Source organism: Peromyscus leucopus, chromosome 17 (assembly GCF_004664715.2).
Source record: "Peromyscus leucopus breed LL Stock chromosome 17, UCI_PerLeu_2.1, whole genome shotgun sequence".
NCBI classification, from domain to species: domain Eukaryota; kingdom Metazoa; phylum Chordata; class Mammalia; order Rodentia; family Cricetidae; genus Peromyscus; species Peromyscus leucopus.
In genome coordinates, this window is record NC_051077.1 from 54,052,258 (window position 1) to 54,071,306 (window position 19,049).

General features: G+C 60.2%; 2 protein-coding genes across 6 annotated transcripts; both read left to right on the top strand.

Annotated features, from left to right (window-relative positions):
• Positions 1–283: 283 nt before the first annotated feature.
• On the top strand, positions 284–4,448 carry Pgls (6-phosphogluconolactonase). 2 transcript variants are annotated; one of them, XM_037211831.1, is made up of 5 exons: positions 284–608; positions 2,140–2,247; positions 2,707–2,808; positions 3,132–3,266; positions 4,241–4,448. In XM_037211831.1, exons 1-5 carry the CDS (start codon positions 321–323, stop codon positions 4,373–4,375), a joined length of 768 nt encoding a protein of 255 aa, XP_037067726.1. In that variant the 5' UTR covers positions 284–320; the 3' UTR covers positions 4,376–4,448. The 2 variants fall into 2 exon arrangements, with proteins under 2 accessions (XP_037067726.1, XP_028711766.1); XM_028855933.2 differs by having other exon boundaries at positions 288–608; positions 3,126–3,266.
• A 1,199-nt stretch (positions 4,449–5,647) lies between these two features.
• Niban3 (niban apoptosis regulator 3) lies at positions 5,648–16,017 on the top strand. 4 transcript variants are annotated; one of them, XM_037211828.1, is made up of 15 exons: positions 5,650–5,790; positions 6,827–6,957; positions 7,980–8,105; positions 8,757–8,871; positions 9,762–9,929; positions 10,037–10,152; positions 10,234–10,338; positions 10,441–10,603; positions 11,317–11,507; positions 11,604–11,762; positions 12,762–12,878; positions 12,949–13,056; positions 13,656–13,767; positions 14,603–14,685; positions 14,882–14,992. In XM_037211828.1, exons 1-14 carry the CDS (start codon positions 5,736–5,738, stop codon positions 14,668–14,670), a joined length of 1,734 nt encoding a protein of 577 aa, XP_037067723.1. In that variant the 5' UTR covers positions 5,650–5,735; the 3' UTR covers positions 14,671–14,685; positions 14,882–14,992. The 4 variants fall into 4 exon arrangements, with proteins under 4 accessions (XP_037067724.1, XP_037067725.1, XP_037067723.1 ...); XM_028855951.2 differs by lacking the exon at positions 14,882–14,992 and adding an exon at positions 15,749–16,017 and having other exon boundaries at positions 5,651–5,790; XM_037211829.1 differs by lacking the exons at positions 14,603–14,685; positions 14,882–14,992 and having other exon boundaries at positions 5,648–5,790; positions 12,762–13,041; positions 13,656–13,748.
• Positions 16,018–19,049: the final 3,032 nt, after the last annotated feature.

Below are 19,049 nucleotides of genomic sequence, written 5' to 3' on the forward strand. Positions count from 1 at the left end.
AGAGTGTGGCCCAGCGCGCTCGGCTTACGGACTTGATGGTGCTGTAGTTGGCTCACTCTGTGCGTCCGGCTCCGCAGACAACCGCTGCACCCTCAGGAAGGACGATCTGTGCCACCAAGGTGCGCCCCGCACCAGGAAGCACCGTGGACTCCCCGCCCACCACCCTGGAGCACAGCGTGCACGGGGTTCCGGGAACAACCCGCCCGGCCTCGGCGAGGCGTCACCTGCGCCACTGCGCACGCGTCCAGCGCTCGGGCCCGACGCGACGGCGCAGGCGCACTGGCGTCCGCCGGGCGCGCCGCCGCCTCCCCGCCGCAGCCATGGCCGCACCCGCGCCGGGTCTCATCTCGGTCTTCTCCAGCCCGCAGGAGCTGGGCGCGTCGCTGGCGCAGCTGGTGGCGCAGCGGGCTGCGAGCTGCCTGGAGGGGAGCCGTGGCCGCTTCGCGCTCGGCCTGTCGGGCGGCAGCCTGGTCTCCATGCTGGCCCGAGACCTGCCCGCCGCCGCCGCCCCCGCCGGGCCCGCCAGCCTGGCGCGCTGGACGCTCGGCTTCTGCGACGAGCGTCTCGTGCCCTTCGAGCACGCCGAGAGCACGTACGGCCTCTACCGGGTGAGCGCTGCGGGGGCGCGTGCAGCCGGCTACGGCGGCCGCCGCGGGCCACGCCGAGCCGGCCCGGCCGCCGCGGGAACGCCCAGGAGCTGCGTCCACGCCTGCGCGCGCGCGCGCGCGCGCGGGGGCCCCGGGCCGCCTGGGTCTCGCCGAAGGTGCAGCGACGTCCACCAGGCCTGGCCCGAGCAGGAACCGCGTCTTCCTGAGGCCACGGCCCGGCCGCCAGGCCCCGAGGGCCATGGCTGTTGGTGGGCTCGGCCCGCCCCGGGGTGTGTCGGCCCCCATCCCTCACCTCCATCACGAGCCGCCCCATTGGGTCCGGAGCGCCCTGCTTCACACACAGGGAAACTGAGGCATGGAGGACTGAGCTCAGAGCACCCCCGGGTGTCTGCCACGGCCCCCTTGGGGAGGCCGGCCCCGTGACATGGACCCCGAGGCAGGGACCACCACACTCGCCTCAAGGTGGGGAAACCGAGGCCCAAAGATTCAGGAGGTCCCCGTGGCCCTCATCTAGGGACCTCAGTTTTGAAACCGCACCACTGTGAATGGGGTGCCTGCCCCCCAAACTGCACTCAAGCGTGGGTACTAGCACAAAGTTGGTGTAGTGCTTGTACCTCGGCTGGCGATTGTAGCTCAGGTGGTAGAGCGAGTGCCTAGAATGCACAAGGTCCGGGGTTCCATTCGAGCACCCTGTAAACCAGGTGGAGCATACTTGTCATCACCGAGGAGCTGGAGGATGGAGGGTCATGAGTTCAAGGTCACCACCAGCTACCCAGTCGGAGGCCAGTCAGTGCCACCTGAGACCATGCCCATGCTACCCACCTAAGAGAAATAAAGCAAGGATCGATAACTAGGCCCCTCTCAGGGACACAGTTAAAGCTCTGTCTTCGACCCAGGTGACCCAGGGAGGCCGGATTTTGCCACCAGGTGGAGTCTGTTGAGGATGTGATGTTAGGGGTCCCCTAGGTGGCCTGACACCCGAGCCGTAGGTGTCTTAGGGCCCCAGTGGGCTGAAACAAGCCCAGCTCTGCCTTCCTGGCTCACACACCTTCCCGCGGCCTTGTGCTGGAGCCTTGTGCTCATCTGTTCCCCAGGCAGGGTCCGCAGCGTCCTGAGCGCTGACGGGCGCAGCGGCCCCGCTATCCCCGCCCAGGGCACCGGCGCCTTACGCTTTGCCGTTTGCTCCAAGCTTGTACCTGCTCCACTAGGCGGGACATGGAGACACAGGCCAGCTGGCTGCCCAGGTCTCGGAGCAGATCAAAGGGCCTGGAATTCAACGAGTACCCTCTTCCCAGGGCCACCAGGGGCCAGCTGCACGCTGGACGCAGCCAGCCTGGGTCCCTAAGGTGGGAGCCCCAGGCAGATCTGGCTCTGGAAGAAGGGCAGCCTGAGGAGTCAGGCCACAGGGCAGAGCCCGTCTGAGCGACACAGGGCTCCTGGCGTTAGGCAAGTTCCTGTTTGGACAGAGCTGTGCCGGGCCTCTGCTTACACGGTCACATGACTCGATGACCTGTCCCTTCCCCCTCCACAGACGCACCTGCTCTCAAAGCTGCCCATCCCAGACAGCCAGGTCCTCACCATCGACCCTGCCCTGCCCGTGGAGGACGCCGCAGAGGATTATGCCAGGAAACTGAGCCAGGTGGGTCCCAGCGGAACTGAGCCAGTGGGAACTGGCAGAGAAGCTGCGGAAGACTTGGGGACGCAGGCTGTCACTCTGAGGGGGTGGCCTTTTGCAGAGAGAGGCCCAGGCTGGGGCCTCACATCTCAGGGACACTCATCTTCAGACCCAAGGTCACTGCGGGGGAAACCGAGCCCCCAGACTGGATCAGTCTGGTGTGGTAGCGTGCCTGCGGCCCCGGCACCTGGGAGATTGCGGCAGGAGACCTGTCCAAGCTCAGGCCGGCCTGAGGGTGACACTTAGCCTCAGAAACTACTGCAGACTGCATCCCATGCCGAAGCTGCCCGGTGCTGGGGTGGCCACCATGTTGTATAGAGAACATGATGGGCGTGCTCTTCACTAAGGCTGAGGAACCCGGACATGGAGACCTGGCTCCAGCCTCTCTCTGTGTGACCTCTGACCCCCCACCCTCCCCATCAGGCCTTCCAAGGAGATGCTGTGCCTGTGTTCGACCTGCTGATCCTGGGAGTGGGCCCCGATGGCCACACCTGCTCGCTCTTCCCTGGTCACCCCCTCCTGCAGGTGCGCACGGGGACCCGTCTTCGCCTGTGTCCATCTCCTGGGCGTCTGGTGCCCACGCCCTCCCAGCCCAGCCCTGCCCAGCCTCGGATCCCTCGGGCTTGGTGGCGAATGCCTGTGTCCCAGCTCTTGGGAAGGGCGCAGAGGGCGAGGGAGGTTGAGGGCCCCTCGGTCACAGATGGAGAGCCTGTCTCAAAAGCCCACCAGATGGTCAGGAAACCTGTACACGTGGCGCTCGGTGGGGCCCGGCAGGGGCGCGTCCGTCCCCTGCCGCAGAAACAACACCCACAGCGTGGCCCGTCCACCTGGCCTTCTTCCAGGAGCAGGAGAGGATTGTGGCTCCCATCAGTGACTCCCCAAAGCCACCACCGCAGAGAGTGACCCTGACACTCCCCGTGCTGAATGCAGCCCAGAGCGTCATCTTCGTGGCCACGGGGGAAGGCAAGGCAGCTGTGCTGAAGGTGACAGGCGGCAGGGTGGTCACGGGTGGGTGGTCACGGGTGGGTGGTCACGGGTGGGTGGTCAGACGGGTGGGTGGTCACGGGTGGGTGGTCAGACGGGTGGGTGGTCACGGAAGGTCAGACGGTGGTCACGGGTGGGTGGTCACGGAAGGTCAGACGGGTGGGTGGTCACGGGTGGGTGGTCATGGAAGGTCAGACGGTGGTCACGGAAGGTCAGACGGTGGTCACGGAAGGTCAGATGGTGGTCATGGGTTGGGGAAGTGAGGAAAGTGCAGAGATCACCGGCCCCGAGTGAGTGTTGGGTGTGGCCATGTGTCTCTCACCCCTTGTCAGGACAGGATTGCTGGGTTGATGGCCGCTGGCCTGGTTCCAGACTTAGTTAGAGACCCTGTGTCAAGGGACAGGGTGCAGGTGATGGAGCGGGACACCTCACACACTGAAAGGAAAAATAATAATAAGGCTGGGCTGCAGATGCGGCTCACTAACTGTCTGAGTGCCGCTGGCCTTCCAGAGGATCCAGGTTCGACCCAGCACCACCGTGGTAGGCCACAGCCATCTGTAGCTCCAGTCCCAGGGTTCAGACGCCGTCCTCCGGCCTCTGTGGGCACGAGGCATGCACGCCGTCCACAGACACATGCCGGGAACACACACACACACTAGAAATAAAGAAAACAAGTTTGTCATTTTTTTAAAGGCAAGATGGCTTAGTGGGTAAGGGGCGTGTTACCGGGCTGGAGTTCCGACAGCCTGAGCTCTCCCGGCACCACCTCTGTCCCCACACTGGGAGGACCAAGTTCAAGGCCAGCCTGGGCCGCATGGGTCCGCCTGCTCCAACCAGGGAGCTTTAGAGCCCGTGGTGTGCGGGGCAGAGCGCACAGCAGGACCCCACGGGCGCCTGCCCCGGTCCGAGCAGATCCCGGGTCCCGGCCGGGTCTGAGGGCGCGGGATCTGAGGCGGGTGTCCGGTCTCCACAGCGCATCCTGGAGGACAAGGACGGCGCGCTGCCCGCCGCCATGGTGCAGCCGCGCACGGGCGCCCTCTGCTGGTTCCTGGACGAGGCGGCCGCGCGGCTGCTGTCGGTGCCCTTCGAGAAGCACTCCACGCTGTAGCGGCCGGGCGGGCATCGGGGCGGGCCTCGGGCCGCGGAGGGACCCACTGGGGATTAAACGGAGCGTTCTGGAACTCTGGCACTGTGGTTCTTGGTGGCCGAGGGTGGGCCGGGCGGCGAGCTCGGGGGCCGCGGACTGCGCACTGGGGGGGCGATGTGAGCCCCCAGGTCCCAGAACCGGCTCGGGTACCGTGTAGCTGCTGTGTTCCGGCCGTGTGGCCGCATCCCTGCCGCTGGGAACATGCCAGGGCTCACCTGGCACCTCAGGCTCCCTGCGCTCTGCCCCTCCGGCTCCCTGCGTGCCTGCTCAGGCTTGAGCAAGGCGAACTCCGGTGAGCTTCCCCTGATGATGCCTTGGGTCGCATAACGATGGCAGAAGTGTCCGAGGTGACTCTCGGGTGTTCCCTTAGACGGTTTGCTCCCCCACCTCCTCTTGCAGAGGCTGAAATGTGGGCGCAGTGGCTAGAGCTCGAGCAGCCGCTGCCTTGGAGCACGAAGTGGACCTGGTGGGAGAGGGTGGCGGGCCCGGCGCAGTGTGGGAGTCAGGGGCATCCCCAGGAAGGTCACACGAGCCCGGCGCGAGTGGGAATTGAAACCTCCCTGAGCCAGCGTGGCACGGAAGGGTGGGGTCCGGAACCGCAGGTGGGAAGTTGCTTCTGGTGTCTGGTCCCCGAGGACCCTTGGGCTGCGACAATGAGGAAGTGGGACAGGCAGGGACACGAGCCAGTGAGGACACAGTGGGAAGCAGCCGCCCTGCCGGGGACTTCCAGCAGCCAGGGGCAGTGAGGACCCCGTGTGAGCACTTCCGCATGGGGCACGTCAGTCAGGCGCCTGTGCCCGGCCTCAAGGGGCCACTGCGCCTGGGATCCGCCTGGTGCTGCAGGGCGCTGCTGATGCTCCAGCCTGGGGAGGGAAGGCAGAAGGAGACTGCTTGAGGGCGCATCTTCGCTCACGGGCGCGTGGGGGGTTGTGTGCCCACGGCCCAGGCCATCCATTTCTTCAGTCAGCTATCTGCTCCTTCTGTTGAGACAGGAGTTCACGTAGCCCAGGCTGGCCTCCTAAACTCGTGACCCCTGCCTCTGCTTTCTGAGTGCGGGCATGGCAGAGATGTGCCACCCACCTGTCCCAGGACATTGTTTTCCCACACTGCCTTGGTCTCCCCTGGGGCGGCCCCCACTGTCCCCCACAGAAACCCCAGTCTTGGTCCGGGATGCCCCCAGGGGACGGGGGGAGGCAGGTGCAGACGGGGGGGGGGTAGAGGGTTGACCCAGCGGGGCAGCGCCCTCCTGGAACCTGGGCCACTTGCCTGCCACCCAGCACCCTGAGCAGAGGTGGCCAGGACGGCTCTGCACAGTGACAGGATGGGGGTGCGGCCCTCCAGCCCTTTGGACAAACGGCAGCAGCAGCAGCTGAGGGGTGAGCAGAGGGGTCAGGGGTCGGGGGTCAGGCGTCAGGTCGTGCTGCCCAGGAGGCCACACTGGCCTGGGCCCCCAGCACCCGATCTGTAGTTCTCTGTAATTCTCTTGTGCTGCCAGGAGTGGGCTTGGCTTGGAGGTCCCAGATTTTTTGTGTAATGTTTTGAGACAGGGTTTCTCTGTGTAGCCCTGGCTGGCCTGAAACTCACTCTGTAGCCCAGGCTGACCTCGAACTCAGAGATCCGCCTGCCTCTGCCTCCCGCTGACTGGGATTAAAGGCCTGCGCCACCACTGCTTGGCTTTGGAAGATTCCAGATTCAAATGAAACTCAAGGAGCTGAGCATGTCACACCTGTCACCCCACTCAAGAGACAGACAGACCCCTGAATTAGAGGCCAGCCTGGACTACAGAGTGAGTTCCAGGATAGCCTGGGCTACATGTGGCCCTGTCTCAAAACAAAATGAAAAGTGAAATGTGGCATTTTTTGTTAGGGGACTCAAGGGCCCTGATGGAAGGGGTGGGGTCCCCACCTGACCCCAGGTGGTCCTCCTGCCTGGGTGGCTGCATGGACCCTGGGGCTGAGGCTCCCTGCACTGTCTGTCCTGTGCTGGGCCTGGGAGAGTGGGGCTGGACTTGGTGACTCTCCCCCAAGGGGAGGTGGGCAGGCCAGGCTGGAAGAGGGTGTCTGGTTGGCAGTGAGCGTGGGGACAGCATTGGGAAGGGGAACAGCCCATGCAAAGCCCTGCATGTGCTCCAAACCATCTCTCCAAGTCTCAGGGTTGACTGCTCCCTGGATTTGCTGTGTGCCATCGGGTGAGTGAGTCCCCCTCTCTGGGCCTCACTCTCCCGAGGTGCGACAATATACTTGGATGAAAAGACCTTTGTGTGCGTGTGTAGGCCAGCGATTACCATTGGCTGCCCTCTTAGACATGGAGGCAGGGTCCCTCGCCTCTGCCGGGGCTCATCCGGCTGGCCGGCTCGGCCCGAGAAGGCAGGCCGGTCCCCTGGCCACAGTGCTGGCCCCTTCTCCCCCACAGGTCAAGTGGACGGCCTGCTGAGGGCCTTCTTGCCCTGTTACCGCAGGCAGCTGGCAGCAGCCGTGCTGAGGCAGATCTCCAGGGAGCTAGAGCCCCGGGAGACGGGCGGACGCCAGCTGTCCCACACCAAGGTGCGTGGCCCGGGGACCCAGCGGAGCGACCCCCCTCCACGTTCTCAGCGGTGCTGACACGCGACTGAGGACATGGAGGATGTGCGGGCCCCAGGGCCTTCCCCGCACAGGTGGACCAGGACGCTCGGGGGTGGAGGCAGGCAGAGGCCGGGGAAGTGTGTCCCTGCGGGGGCACAGCGTGCGTAAAGGCCCCGAGGTTGGCAAAGGGGTAGATGGGGTCAGCTTCTGCCTGCAGGGCAGCCCCGGGAAGCACGCCTTGAGAGGACCGAGTGCCTGTGTTTGTTTCCTGCCCCCTTGCCCTCTGACCCTGCTCAGGGTTTGTTAGTGAGGTCAAACAGCCTGGAGATGTAGCCGCGAATCGGCTCCCATGGCCTCCATCCGCCCCTACCCGGGGGGACAGTCCTGGACTAACTCAGGACCAGCGAGGTGGAGCGAGCCACCCGAGGGCCACACCACACAGGGGGCTGGGACCCGGGGTTCTTCACTCGCTCCCTCCCTGCCGAGGGGAAGCTCTGTGGGCAGAGGTCACATCTGGGGACTCTCCTTGTCCCACGCAGGCATCCCCCATACCTGCTACAATTTTGCTTTGTTTTATTTGAGACAGAGTCTCACGTAGCTGGGCCAGCCTGGCAGTGCAGCTGAGGCTGGCCTTGAATTCCTGACCCTCCTGCCTCAGCCTTCCCGGTGCCAGGCTGGCAGGCTCTGGGTGGCAGCTGCTGCCTTTGAGCCTTGGGCGTATGGTGGGTACGTGTGATCAAACCATGTGACACTGGTTTTCCTTTGGGTCTCTGTAGCCCAGGCTCCCTACGGACTACCTGAGCAACTGAGGAAGGAGGGTCCCTGGGACCCGGCAGTTGGTGGCCTACCCAGGCTACCACAATTCGATCCTGCCCCATCAATCAATTAAATGTTTTTTTAAAAAAATCTGCGTCCCTGCTTTTGGTAGCAACTGAGACTCGGGCAGAGTTCAGGGGACCCTAAAACCTGTTCTAGACCCGACAACAGCAGGCATCCCCTTGCAGAAGCTGCCTCGAGTCCGGGAGCACCAAGGACCCTTGACCCTGCTGTGGGGCCACCCACCACAGTGGCAACCCACCTTCTGTGTCCTGCGTGGGGATGGACGTCTGGAATGGTTCAGCCAAAAGGAGGTGGGTGGATGACCAGAGCTGCTGCCTAGAATCCCCAGTGAGGGGCTGGGGGCGTGGTCAGGGTGGAGCCCCGCCTAGAATCCCCAGTGTGGGGCTGGGGGCGTGGCTCAGGGGTGGAGCCCCGCCTAGAATCCCCAGTGAGGGGCTGGGGGCGTGGTCAGGGGTGGAGCCCCGCCTAGAATCCCCAGTGAGGGGCTGGGGGCGTGGTCAGGGGTGGAGCCCCGCCTAGGATCCCCAGTGAGGGGCTGGGGGCGTGGTCAGGGGTGGAGCCCCGCCTAGAATCCCCAGTGAGGGGCTGGGGGCGTGGTCAGTGGTGGAGCCCCCGCCTAGAATCCCCAGTGAGGGGCTGGGGGCGTGGTCAGGGTGGAGCCCCGCCTAGGATCCCCAGTGAGGGGCTGGGGGCGTGGTCAGGGTGGAGCCCCCGCCTAGAATCCCCAGTGAGGGGCTGGGGGCGTGGTCAGGGTGGAGCCCCGCCTAGGATCCCCAGTGAGGGGCTGGGGGCGTGGCTCAGGGCAGAGTTCTGGCCAATACCAGACACGGTCCTGAGCTGTAGACGGCCGACAGAGGTGTGGAGGAGTGATTGGGAAGCTTGCCGATGGCCTCCTGTGCTCGGCAACCTCAGTTTGGCCTCATGTCTTTGGTTGGTCACAGGAGTATGAGTCTGGGGGCCGTCCCCTGGGCTCCACAGCCCTGACCGGGTACACGCTGCTCACCTCCCAGCGTGAATACCTCTGCCTTTTGGATGACCTCTGCCCGAGTTCCTCTGGTAAGGATCCCTGCGTCCCTTTAGTGTCGCTTCCTCCGAGCCCGGTGGCCATCCCACCCTGCCTGTGCTCTTGGTGAAGCTGACTGGATCCTCCTTTATCTATTACCAGTAGATAAACTTCCCACCCACAGTGACTCAGCTGTCCCTTGGAGGACGGTATCGATCCTTGAGTACTCTTGCTTTGGGAAGGAAATGAAGTACCCACCGTCCCTGGGAGGACATCAGTAAAGCCAATGGAGCAAAACCCAAATAGCAAGGAGTCTGAAGAACAAAACAAAAGCAATGCACACCTTTCCTCCCAGCACCTGGAGGCAGAGGCAGGCAGATCTCTGGGTTTGGGGCCAGTGTGGACTACAGAATATGTTTCGGACAGCCAGGGCTACACAGAAACCTTGTCTTGGAGAACAAACAAACAAACAAATAAAGTAACAAAACAATACAATAAAAATTAGGGCTGGAAAATGGCTCAGTGGATCAGAGTTCGATTCCCAGCACCCACATCCGGCTGCTCACAACTGCCTAGAACTCCGGCTCCAGGGCATCCGATGCCTCTTACCTCAGGCACCTACATACAGATGCATAAACATACAGATGGTTCAAAATAATAAAAAAAAAACCATAAACCCAGTGTCAGAAAGCATGCAGGGAGACAGACATGGTGGGAAACAGTGTGCAAGCCTGGCCAGGGTGCACAGGCCAGCTGGGGTCCTGGGCTTCGAGTTTCTCACACTCTGTCGCTGTTCACTTGCTCCAAAACGATGCAGAGTTCATCTCGCCGGACCCACGTAGTACTAGGGCTCCGGCTGTGTTTAATCTCTGAGAGTTTTTGCTCTGAAGCCCAGGCTGGTCCGGAAGTTACACCAGCTTTCAGGCCGCTGTCCTGCTTTCAGGAGACCTCGCTCAGGAGGAGCCGCTGAGAGTGCTGGAGGAGCCGGTGAGCTTCCCGCTCTTCCTCGTGCACCCTTTCCGGGCTCACCTTTGCTTCTGTGCGGGCACGCGAGGAGCGCAGCGTGCCTGGAGGCTCGGCCTGCAGGGTGCCATCCGGCTGAGAGCCACCGGTGCGTCCCAGGGTGGGGCGCAGGTGGGGAGCGGGAGGGCGATGGGCGTAGGTGTGGGGCTCCCTGGGGAGGGCCGGGGCATAGCGCGTGGTTGACGGCACCCTCAGTCCTGCAGCGCAGCCGGGTGCCCGCGGCCTGCGCCTTCCTGGACGCCGTGCAGCTCTTTCGACGACGCCGGGGCTTTGCCGGTGGCGACGACGCGACACTGGGCTCCGATGCGGAGGTGAGCGGTGTCCCGGTGTCCCGCAGGCCCGGGCAGGTTCCGCCACCCGCCACGCACTACACTCTCACGCCTCCCCTGCAGGTGCTGAGCGCCGAGCTGATGCGGGAACTGTTGCCGGCGCTGCGTGCACAGACGCTGCGGGGCCTGCGCGGTGCGGGGCGCGCCCGGGCCCGGGCCTGCGCCGAGGTGCGGAGCCGGACGCGGCGGGGGGGACGAGGCGAGCGAAAGGGAGGGAAGGGAGCCGCCCCGAGCCCCACGCCTTCGCCCACACCACCCTCGACGCTGCAGTTCCTCGACGCTGTGCACGCGACCGTCCTGGCCCGGGTATCCGCAGGGCTGCGCGCATTCCAGCCCGAAAAAGACGCGCTGCTGGCGAAGCTGGAGAGGACAGTGCGCGCAGAGTTCGAGCAGATTATGCAGCAGCGGGCCCAGTGCGCGCAGAAACTGGAAGGTGAGCGAGACCGGGTAAGGCGCGGGGCCCCGGTGAGAGGTGTGGGAGGGCGAGAGGTGGAGCGAGGAACGAGGGTGGGTCCGGGAGAGCGAAGGCGGGGCCCCAGAGCGAGGGGCGGGGCCTGGGCAGGAACGCCGCAGGGGGCTGGGGGGCGGGGTCAGGGAACGTAGGGGCGGTGCCAGCCGGGAGTGGGCGTCGAGCTCGGGAGCTGGGCCTGCTAGCCGGGGAGGGGGGACTGGAGGCGGGGTCAGGGCGGGGCTAGCGGGATGCATGGTATTTGCCTGAGGGGGCGGGGCCTCGCGGGTGGAAGGCGGGGCCTAACCGGGGCGGGGCGGGGCCTGGGGAATAGGCGTTAGCTGGAGAGGATTAGAGTGGGAGTCTGGAGCCCAGCTTGGAGACAGCCTGAGAAGGGGATGGTGCGAGAGGGCGTGGCCTGGAGCCTGGAGAGACCCTGGCCAGTTAAGTCGTGGCCAGGTAGGAGACACGAGGTGGCGGTGGCCTTGCAGGGTCTGCTCTGCAGCCCAGTTATTAAGACCCGGGTTTGAATCAGCTTCTGCTTCCTCGGCCTGTGCCCTTGCGCCAGGTCTCACTGCTCCTAGTCTCAGTTTCCTCATCTGTAAAATGGGTACCCGGCTGGCCAGGCTGAGGTCCCTGCTCCTGTGCATCCACTGAGTGCCTGGTGGAGGAAAATCCAGGTCCACATATCCCCTCAGCCGAGATCCGGGACCCCCTGGAGGCATGCCTGTGCAGCATGGTGGATCCTCAACTGCCCCAGCTTACCCTTTCGCTGCTGAGCCCGGTGGAAGCCACGCTCCAAACCGTTCGGACTCTCCTCATCCGGGGCATGGACCGGCTGTCTCACCACCTGCGCAAGAACCCTTCGGGCACTCGGCTCCGCAGGGAGGTTAGCATGGGGGCCGTCAGTGGCACGTCCGCCTTGGCCGTCTGCATCATAAGCCAATGGTGTTTCCTCGTCCGACTGCTGTTCATATGTACACAGGTTTATGAATTTGGGGAGATCCCTTGGGACCCGGAGCTGATGCAGGCCTGCTATCGGGAGGCAGAGAGAAACCGCAGCCACCTGGCCCAGCTGGCAGAACCATTTGGCTTCCTGGGGATGCGGAGCCTGGTGTTTGGGGCCCAAGATCTTGCACAACAGGTGAGAAGAGTGAATGAGAAGGATGCATTGGGGCCCCTAGCAGAGGGAGGGAGGGAGCATTTATGGGCAAGGAATGAGTCCAGCTGGTAGGCAGGCAGAGCCTGGAGAGAGGATGAGTCTGTGGAGGGCAGTGGGAGCCTCAGAGGTGTGTGAGCAAGGGCAGGGGCATGGCCGCACTCAGGTGTGGACCGCTCTGTCTGCTGTTAGGAGTTCTGTCTGTAAAGGCAAGAGTGGAGGAGGCGGGAAGCCCTGGTCCAGATGGAGGTGTGGCGTGCAGGCCTGGCCCAGCACTTGGGAGGCTGAGGCAGGAAGACCAGGGTGCCAGGGTCGAACTCAGCCTCACAGTGAGTTTGAGGACAGTGTGAGGCCCCGCCTGTCTAAAACAAGAAGAAAGACATGTTTTTACGGGCAGAGTTTCTCTGTGTCCCGAATAACCACCCAGAGACTTATTATTAATTATAGATGCTCGGTCGATAGCTCAGGCTGGTTACTAGCTAGCTCTTACATTTTAAATTAACCCATGTTTCTTATCTACCCTCTGCCACATGGCGGTACTTTCTTTCAACACAGCACATTCATCTTGCTTCTCTCTAGTCTCCTCATGGCCTTCAGACTCCACCCTTCTTCTTCCCAACATTCTCTCTGCCTCAAAAATCCTGCCTAGCTACCGGCCAGTCAGTTTTTTATTAAACCAATCTGGGTGACAAAACTTCACAGTGTACAAAAAGATTATTCCACAGCATGTTTTGAAGGCAGGGATAGGGCCCTGCCGTGGACGCAGGCGTGAAGGAGGAACAGCCTGAGGGGAAGAGGTTGGTGCTCAGCATACATGCTCAGTTTGTACGCTGCACAGGAGTCCTCCCCAGGGAGACTGGACATCTTTCCTCAGACTGGAGCCAGAGCGGAGGTCCTGGGGTGTGGGGTCACCTGGGGTGTGGGGTCATCCTGGGGTGTGGGGTCATCCTGGGGTGCGGGGTCATCCAGGCGTCTCCTTCACAGCTCATGGCGGCCGCCGTCACCACCTTCTTAGAACTGGCTGACCAGTGTCTGACGTCGGCTCTGGACTGCGGCCAGGCAGCTGAGCAGCTGGAGAAAGTCAGGGGTCTTGTGCTGAAGGTGAGGTTGGGGAGGGACCTGAGCCCCAAAGTGCTGGGGGCCGTTTACAGGCTGGCTGTGTCCCCTGCAGAAGTTCACCTCAGACAGCGAGACCGCTCGGTGGAGGTTCACCCGGGACTGGCTGCTGGGAATCCTCTGGCCCTTTGTGTGGAGCCAGCTTGGGGTGAGCTCTGACTCGGTGAGTGGACACCTGAGACATCCGTCTGGAGGGGACAGTGTGCCCACTCTTGCCTGAAGCCACTGGAGCCCAAGACCCCACCTCTGCGCCCAGGCTGGGTGGGGGCTCCTCTGGGCTTCCACAGTGCCCTGTGCATTGGCTCATCCCTAATGCCTGCTGACCACACACACTCCCAGAGTTCCACCCCAGCGGTGCTGAGCCTGCGCGGGCTCCATGGGTCTGGGTTTATAGGGGAGAACCGCCTGTGCAAAGGTCCTGGGGCAGGACTGGGCCAGAGAGGCGTCAGCTGAGGGAAGAAACAGAGGAAGGGTACGGATGGGGAGGTCGCAGCCTTCCAGCTGCCTGAGGGTGACTAGATGCTAACAGGACTCTTCAGAGGAAGCAGCTGTGGCTAGGTCCCAGCTGAGACACTTGGGAGGTGGGATGGCTGTGTGGCCTTAGTCCATTTCTGACACTGTAACCCATGCTATGGCATGTGGGACCATGGGTGAGCAAGTCCCTGTTACAGACGGGGAAGCTAGAGCACCCCCGCAGATCTGGCCAGGGCTGGGGGAGCACACGGGCCCTGCATCCAGCCAAGCTCCTCACTGTGGTCCTAGGAACAGCCTGAGGTGGATGGGGACATCCTGGCCATGGGCTGCCAGGTTCTGACCACCGAGGGTGTCTGCAGGGACGTCATCCAGGGCCTCCTTCTGCAGAGGATCGACAGAGGTGAGCTCCCCAGCTGTGGCTCAGTGGAGCCTTGCTCAGTCCCTGTCATTTCCTGCGGACGCGCGCACAGAACGGGGGGGGGGGGGGGGTCCTAAGTGGACAGGGATGGGGCTCCCTGAAGGGGGCACTGGAGTGGGGTTCTTGGGAAGAGGAGAGAGAGGCAGCTGTCTCTGGTGCCGGAGAGCTGGTCTGCAGTCCACTCAGGAGCTCCTGGACGCTCACAAAGCCTTTGAAGACAGCAGAGTGCAGAGGGTCTCAGGAGGCTAGATGGGTGGTGGAGACCCAGAGACGATGCCGTCCCAGGAGCAGAGTGGGACTGTGTCCTTGGTGTGTGGGCCAAACAAGAAAAATGGAGCTGAGATAGTGATGCAGGCTCGCCATCCAAGCAATCCTCCTGCCTCAGCATCCTGGGTGCCTGAACCCACATGGCCAGGAGAATAGAGGTTTTTTTAGTGATTTAATTTTGTTTTATGTGCATTGGTGTTTTGCCTGCATGTCTGTCTGTAAGGGCATCAGTTCCCCTGGAACTGGAGTCACAGATGGTATGAGCTGCCACGTGGGTGCTGGGAACCGAAACCCGGGTCCCCTAGAAGAGCAGACTGTGCTCTCCACTGCTGAGCTGTCTACTTCTGAGAGTAGAAGTTTTTAATGGCTGCAAACTAAGTCCAGAAATGGGGACCTGGATGAGCTTCGGACCCCAGAGCTTGTGTACACCCTCAGGGGAATTCCACCTGCCATTGATTAGTAATGTCTGCATTGGTGAAGCATGGAAAGAGGATTGGGGAGGCTACAGCTGGCCTTCCTCAGATGGGCCGGGTGCTCTCTCTTGTTCTAGAGTTGAAAAAGAGTCTTGGTGCCAGTGACAGAGTGTGCTCTCCAGCTGGCTGCTCGGTATCCCTGTGAACCAGGAAGGAGCAAGTGAGTAGCTCACAGGTTCTAGGCCATGGCAAGGAATGTGCCATGGGGGCCCATAGGATGTGTAGGAATGTGGCAAGGGTAGAGTGGATGGAACAGAATGAACTTCATCTCCTGAAGTGGCCAGGCTGGCCAAAGATGTGGTGAACAGGTGGAGAAGCCATTGGCTCTGACACGTATGTGTGTTTGTTTTTGGCAGAGTTTTTGGTCCTAGGAGCCACTTCCAAATCACCACACAAGAGACTTATATTAATCGTAAATGCTCGGCCAATAGCTCAGGCTTGTTACTAACTAGTGCCTACATTTTCCTTATTTATACTCTGCCATGTGTCGGTACCTTTATTAGCATGGCAGTTCATCCCTTGCTCCCTCTGCATCTGGCTGGCGCCTCCTCTGACTCTGCCCTTCCTCATCCCATCATTCTCCTGCCTAACTTCATTCTGTTTAGCTGTTGACTGTTCAGCTTGTTTATTAAACCAATCACAGTGACATATATTCACACAGTGTACAGAAAGATTATTCCACAGCACACATGGGCAGAGATGTAGCAGGCTTGTGTCTCAGTTCCTGCCACCCAGACACAGTGGGGGGAGGGGTCTTGTCAGTTATTTCCTGTTATCAACACTGGGAGGGGAAATGGTGGTGGTCAGCAAAGGCACTGTGAGGCAAGGTGACCTGGGCTCACTTGTTACACAGCCGTGGCTGACTGAGACACTCTTTAGTTTCCACAGCCTTGTATTCACATGAAGTCACATAAAGGGAGTAATAGAAAGGCCCTTGTACGGTCAGATATTTTTATACAAGGAACTTGAGTGTCCCTCCACCTGCCACATATACGGGGTGAACCTGCACACACAGCCTTATGGGTGAAATCCCGTGGAATCTCGGGTGTGGAGAGGCAGGCTGGTTTCCACAGGGCTCTGCAGTGTGCTCTCCCACATGGCATATCAGTTCCTCTGGCTTTGTGGGCCTTATCCCTGCTCCGGCCTCCTTGGCTGTCCATCCCCCAGGCGTGACCCCTGGCTTGGGACATGGGACATTCAGGTGACAGTTATCATTTCCGCAGACGAGGGAGCTGAGGCCCCTCCACCCATCTTTGTTTCCAAGAACATTCCAGAGCTGGTCTTCACCCATGCCCATCCTGGTGGACAATGGATAAAGACCCAAGTGTGTGAAATGCTTCTGGCCTTTCAACTGTGGCACATCCAACAAAGCATCATAGATTGTATGTTCCTGCTAGAATTTGTACACTCAAGTTCTGAGCTAGCCTGGGCTACCATAATAAGACATTGTATAATAAAAATAAAAAATCCATCTGTTGATTTGACACATGTATCCCATTAATTTCACTTTTCATTACTTTTTACTTTAAAAACCCGTACAATTTTAAAAGTTTCTTTGAAATTTTGGTGTGTGTGTGTGTGTGTGTGTGTGTGTGTGAGTGTGCGCGCGCACGCGCGCGCGCACGTGAGTGGGCACGTGGTGGCCAGAGGACAACTTTCAGAAGTGAGGTTTTCTCTTTCCATCAAGTGGGTCTTAAGGATCAAACCCGGGGCACCAAGTTTGGCGGCGAGCATCTTTACCCGCGAAGCCACCTCGCTGGTCCTCATTTTCACTTTTTTTTTCTTAAGATTTATTTATTATGTATAGGAAAGAGGGCGACAGATCTCATTACAGATGGTTGTGAGCCACCATGTGGGTGCTGGGAATTGAACTCGGGACCTCTGGAAGAGCAGCCGGTGCTCTCTTAACCTCTGAGCCATCTCTCCAGCACCTCTCTTTTTCACTTTTACCATCATTTGATTTCTAACTGTTTGGATGAATAAATTGAGCTTTAAAATGCCAAGAGCCGGGTGCTTGATTGGCCAGCCGCGCGGCGAAGCCCCGCCCTCCGCCCAGCCCGCGGGATCCGCGGTCCTGGCTTCCGGGCCAGCACGGCTGTGACCTCCCTTCTTCCCCCTCCCGGGTCACCGCCTCCCCAGCTGCTTCTGGGCGGTTTCCAGGGGGTTTTCCCTGCCTGCCGCTCTCTTCTGGGCCCGAGGAAACCTGAGACCCACAAAGTCCAGCTGTGCCAATCCCCGGCCTCAGCACCGGACGTTTAGTTTTTAAATTTCACTTACTCATCTTGCATCTCTTCTGGCTGCTGCAGACGTTCACCGAGACCCAAGCTCGGAACGCAAAAGCTAATTCTGGAATCAGGGCGGATGCGGAGACACCTTTGAGAGCAGCTGTTGGCTACCAGCGCCAAGTCCTTCCCAGAGGAAGCGACCCTGCTGGTTCCCTTCCGTGGTATGAGATTTCATAACATCCAGCATCGAGCAAGTTAGCCTGTCCTGCCATCCCCTTAGAACGAGTGCTTTTCCCAGAAATACCCCAACATGTATCATGCGTTTCTTTGATAATAGGTCTGGAAATGCTGTAACCAGGGCTGGCCTCAAGCTCCCAGAGGTCCTCCTGCCTCGGCTTCCCAAATGTTGGGATTTTAGGTGTGTAACCCCACGCCTGGTGAAAAGTTAATTGTTTTGTGTGTTTGTTTATTTATTTTAAATGGAGTCTTATGTAGCCCGGGCTTCCCTGGACCTGTCTGTGCAACTGAGGATGCCTTGACCAGAGAGACAGCTTGGCCATCACTGGCTGATTACTCTTTAGAAATGATGTTAACACGATTAATGAGAATATTCCTCATTAGGATGTGGGTTAAAAGAAAAAAAAAAAAAACTTGCAAGAACTGGTCAGTGGTGGTGCACGCCTCTAATCCCAGCACTTGGGAGGCAGAGGCAGGGGGATCTCCGGGAGTTCGAGGCCAGCCTGGGCTACAGAGTGAGATCCAGGACAGCCAGAGCTACACAGAGAAACCCTGTCTTGAAAAACAAACAAACAAACAAAAACCCTGTAAGGGTTTCTGTGGAAAAATGGGCAGTGTCTCCAGAGAACCTATTCAACCAACAGGAGCCTCTGGGTTCTGGCTCCAACCGCACGTCCTGTGGAGGCCTCTGAAGTCACTCATTTCACAGAATGCCATCGAGGGAGGGGCTGGACTTGGAGGCAGCTGGTTGATCCCAGGACCTTCAAATTCAGCAGCTCCTGGGGAGGCTAGGGACCAGAGTCGCCTGTCACCCCCAAACACAGGAGGCTGACACACAAGCGTCACTGTGACGTTAGAGTAAGTGTGAGGCTGTTTCAAACACCAGAAAAAATGGGCTGGTGAGATGGTTCAGCCGGTAAAGGCGCTGAGCCTGACCCTTTGTTTGTCTCTTGGACTCACTTGGTGGAAGGAATGAAAAGAACCCCCCCCCCCACACACACACATAGACAGACAGACAGACACACAGACACACACACACACAGACACACACACACAGACACACAGACACACACACAGACACACACACACACAGACACACACACACACAGACACAGACAGACAGACACACACACAGACACACTCACACACAGACACACTCACACACAGACACACTCACACACAGACACACACACACACAGACACTCACACACAGACACACACACAGACACACACACACACAGACACACACACAGACACACACACACAGACACACACACACAGACACACACACACAGACACACACACACATACACAGACACACACATACACAGACACACAGACACACACATACACAGACACACACATAGACAGACACACAGACACACACATACACAGACACACACATAGACAGACACAGACACCGTCCTGACTTCCACATCCCCTCCCCGACACACAAATGAATAAAATTAAAAGGGACAAAATACATTTAGGGAGCTGGAGACATCGTCAGTTAAGACCACTTGCTGCTCTTCCAGGGGCCAGAGTTCGATTCCCAGCCCCACATGGGGTTCGCAGCAGCTGTGACTCCAATTCTAAGCGACCTGACGCCCTCTTCTGACCTCCATGCATGCACATGGTGTACAGACACACACGTGGGCAAAACATTCGTAAACGGGGGAACACACAAGCCGCGGCACTCTCCGGAGGTCAGAGGGCAACAGTTTTGGGGTTGGTTGGCTCCTTCCAGAGCTCAGGGCGCGAGGCAGAAAGCGCTTTTACCCACTGAGCCCTTTCGCTGGCCCCTTAATATGTAATTCGGAAACAACCATGTAGCAACCGAGGAAACCGAGGCTGTCGTGGTTCTAACTAGGCGCCTCTGTGTTGAAGCGCAGAGTCAATGTGGAGGGCGCACGACAAGCGACACTCCCAGGGCGCGGTCACAGGGCGGCTCTGCGCCTTTAAGGTGTGAGCTGGGGGCGGGGCTCGGGAACCAGCCTACAAGGTGACGTCATGCGAGGGGGCACGGGGCGGTCGGCGGGAAAGCGGAGTTAACGTTTAAAGG

Bases quoted from the DNA above. Each gene is read 5' to 3' on its own strand.
- Pgls (XM_028855933.2), top strand. From the start codon at position 321: ATGGCCGCACCCGCGCCGGGTCTCATCTCGGTCTTCTCCAGCCCGCAG. The intron at 609-2,139 runs GTGAGCGCTGCG...CCCCCTCCACAG, and splicing joins GCACGTACGGCCTCTACCGG to ACGCACCTGCTCTCAAAGCT. The intron at 3,267-4,240 runs GTGACAGGCGGC...CGGTCTCCACAG, and splicing joins GCAAGGCAGCTGTGCTGAAG to CGCATCCTGGAGGACAAGGA.
- Niban3 (XM_037211828.1), top strand. From the start codon at position 5,736: ATGGGGGTGCGGCCCTCCAGCCCTTTGGACAAACGGCAGCAGCAGCAG. The intron at 11,508-11,603 runs GTTAGCATGGGG...ATATGTACACAG, and splicing joins GCACTCGGCTCCGCAGGGAG to GTTTATGAATTTGGGGAGAT. The intron at 13,768-14,602 runs GTGAGCTCCCCA...CTCTTGTTCTAG, and splicing joins TCTGCAGAGGATCGACAGAG to AGTTGAAAAAGAGTCTTGGT.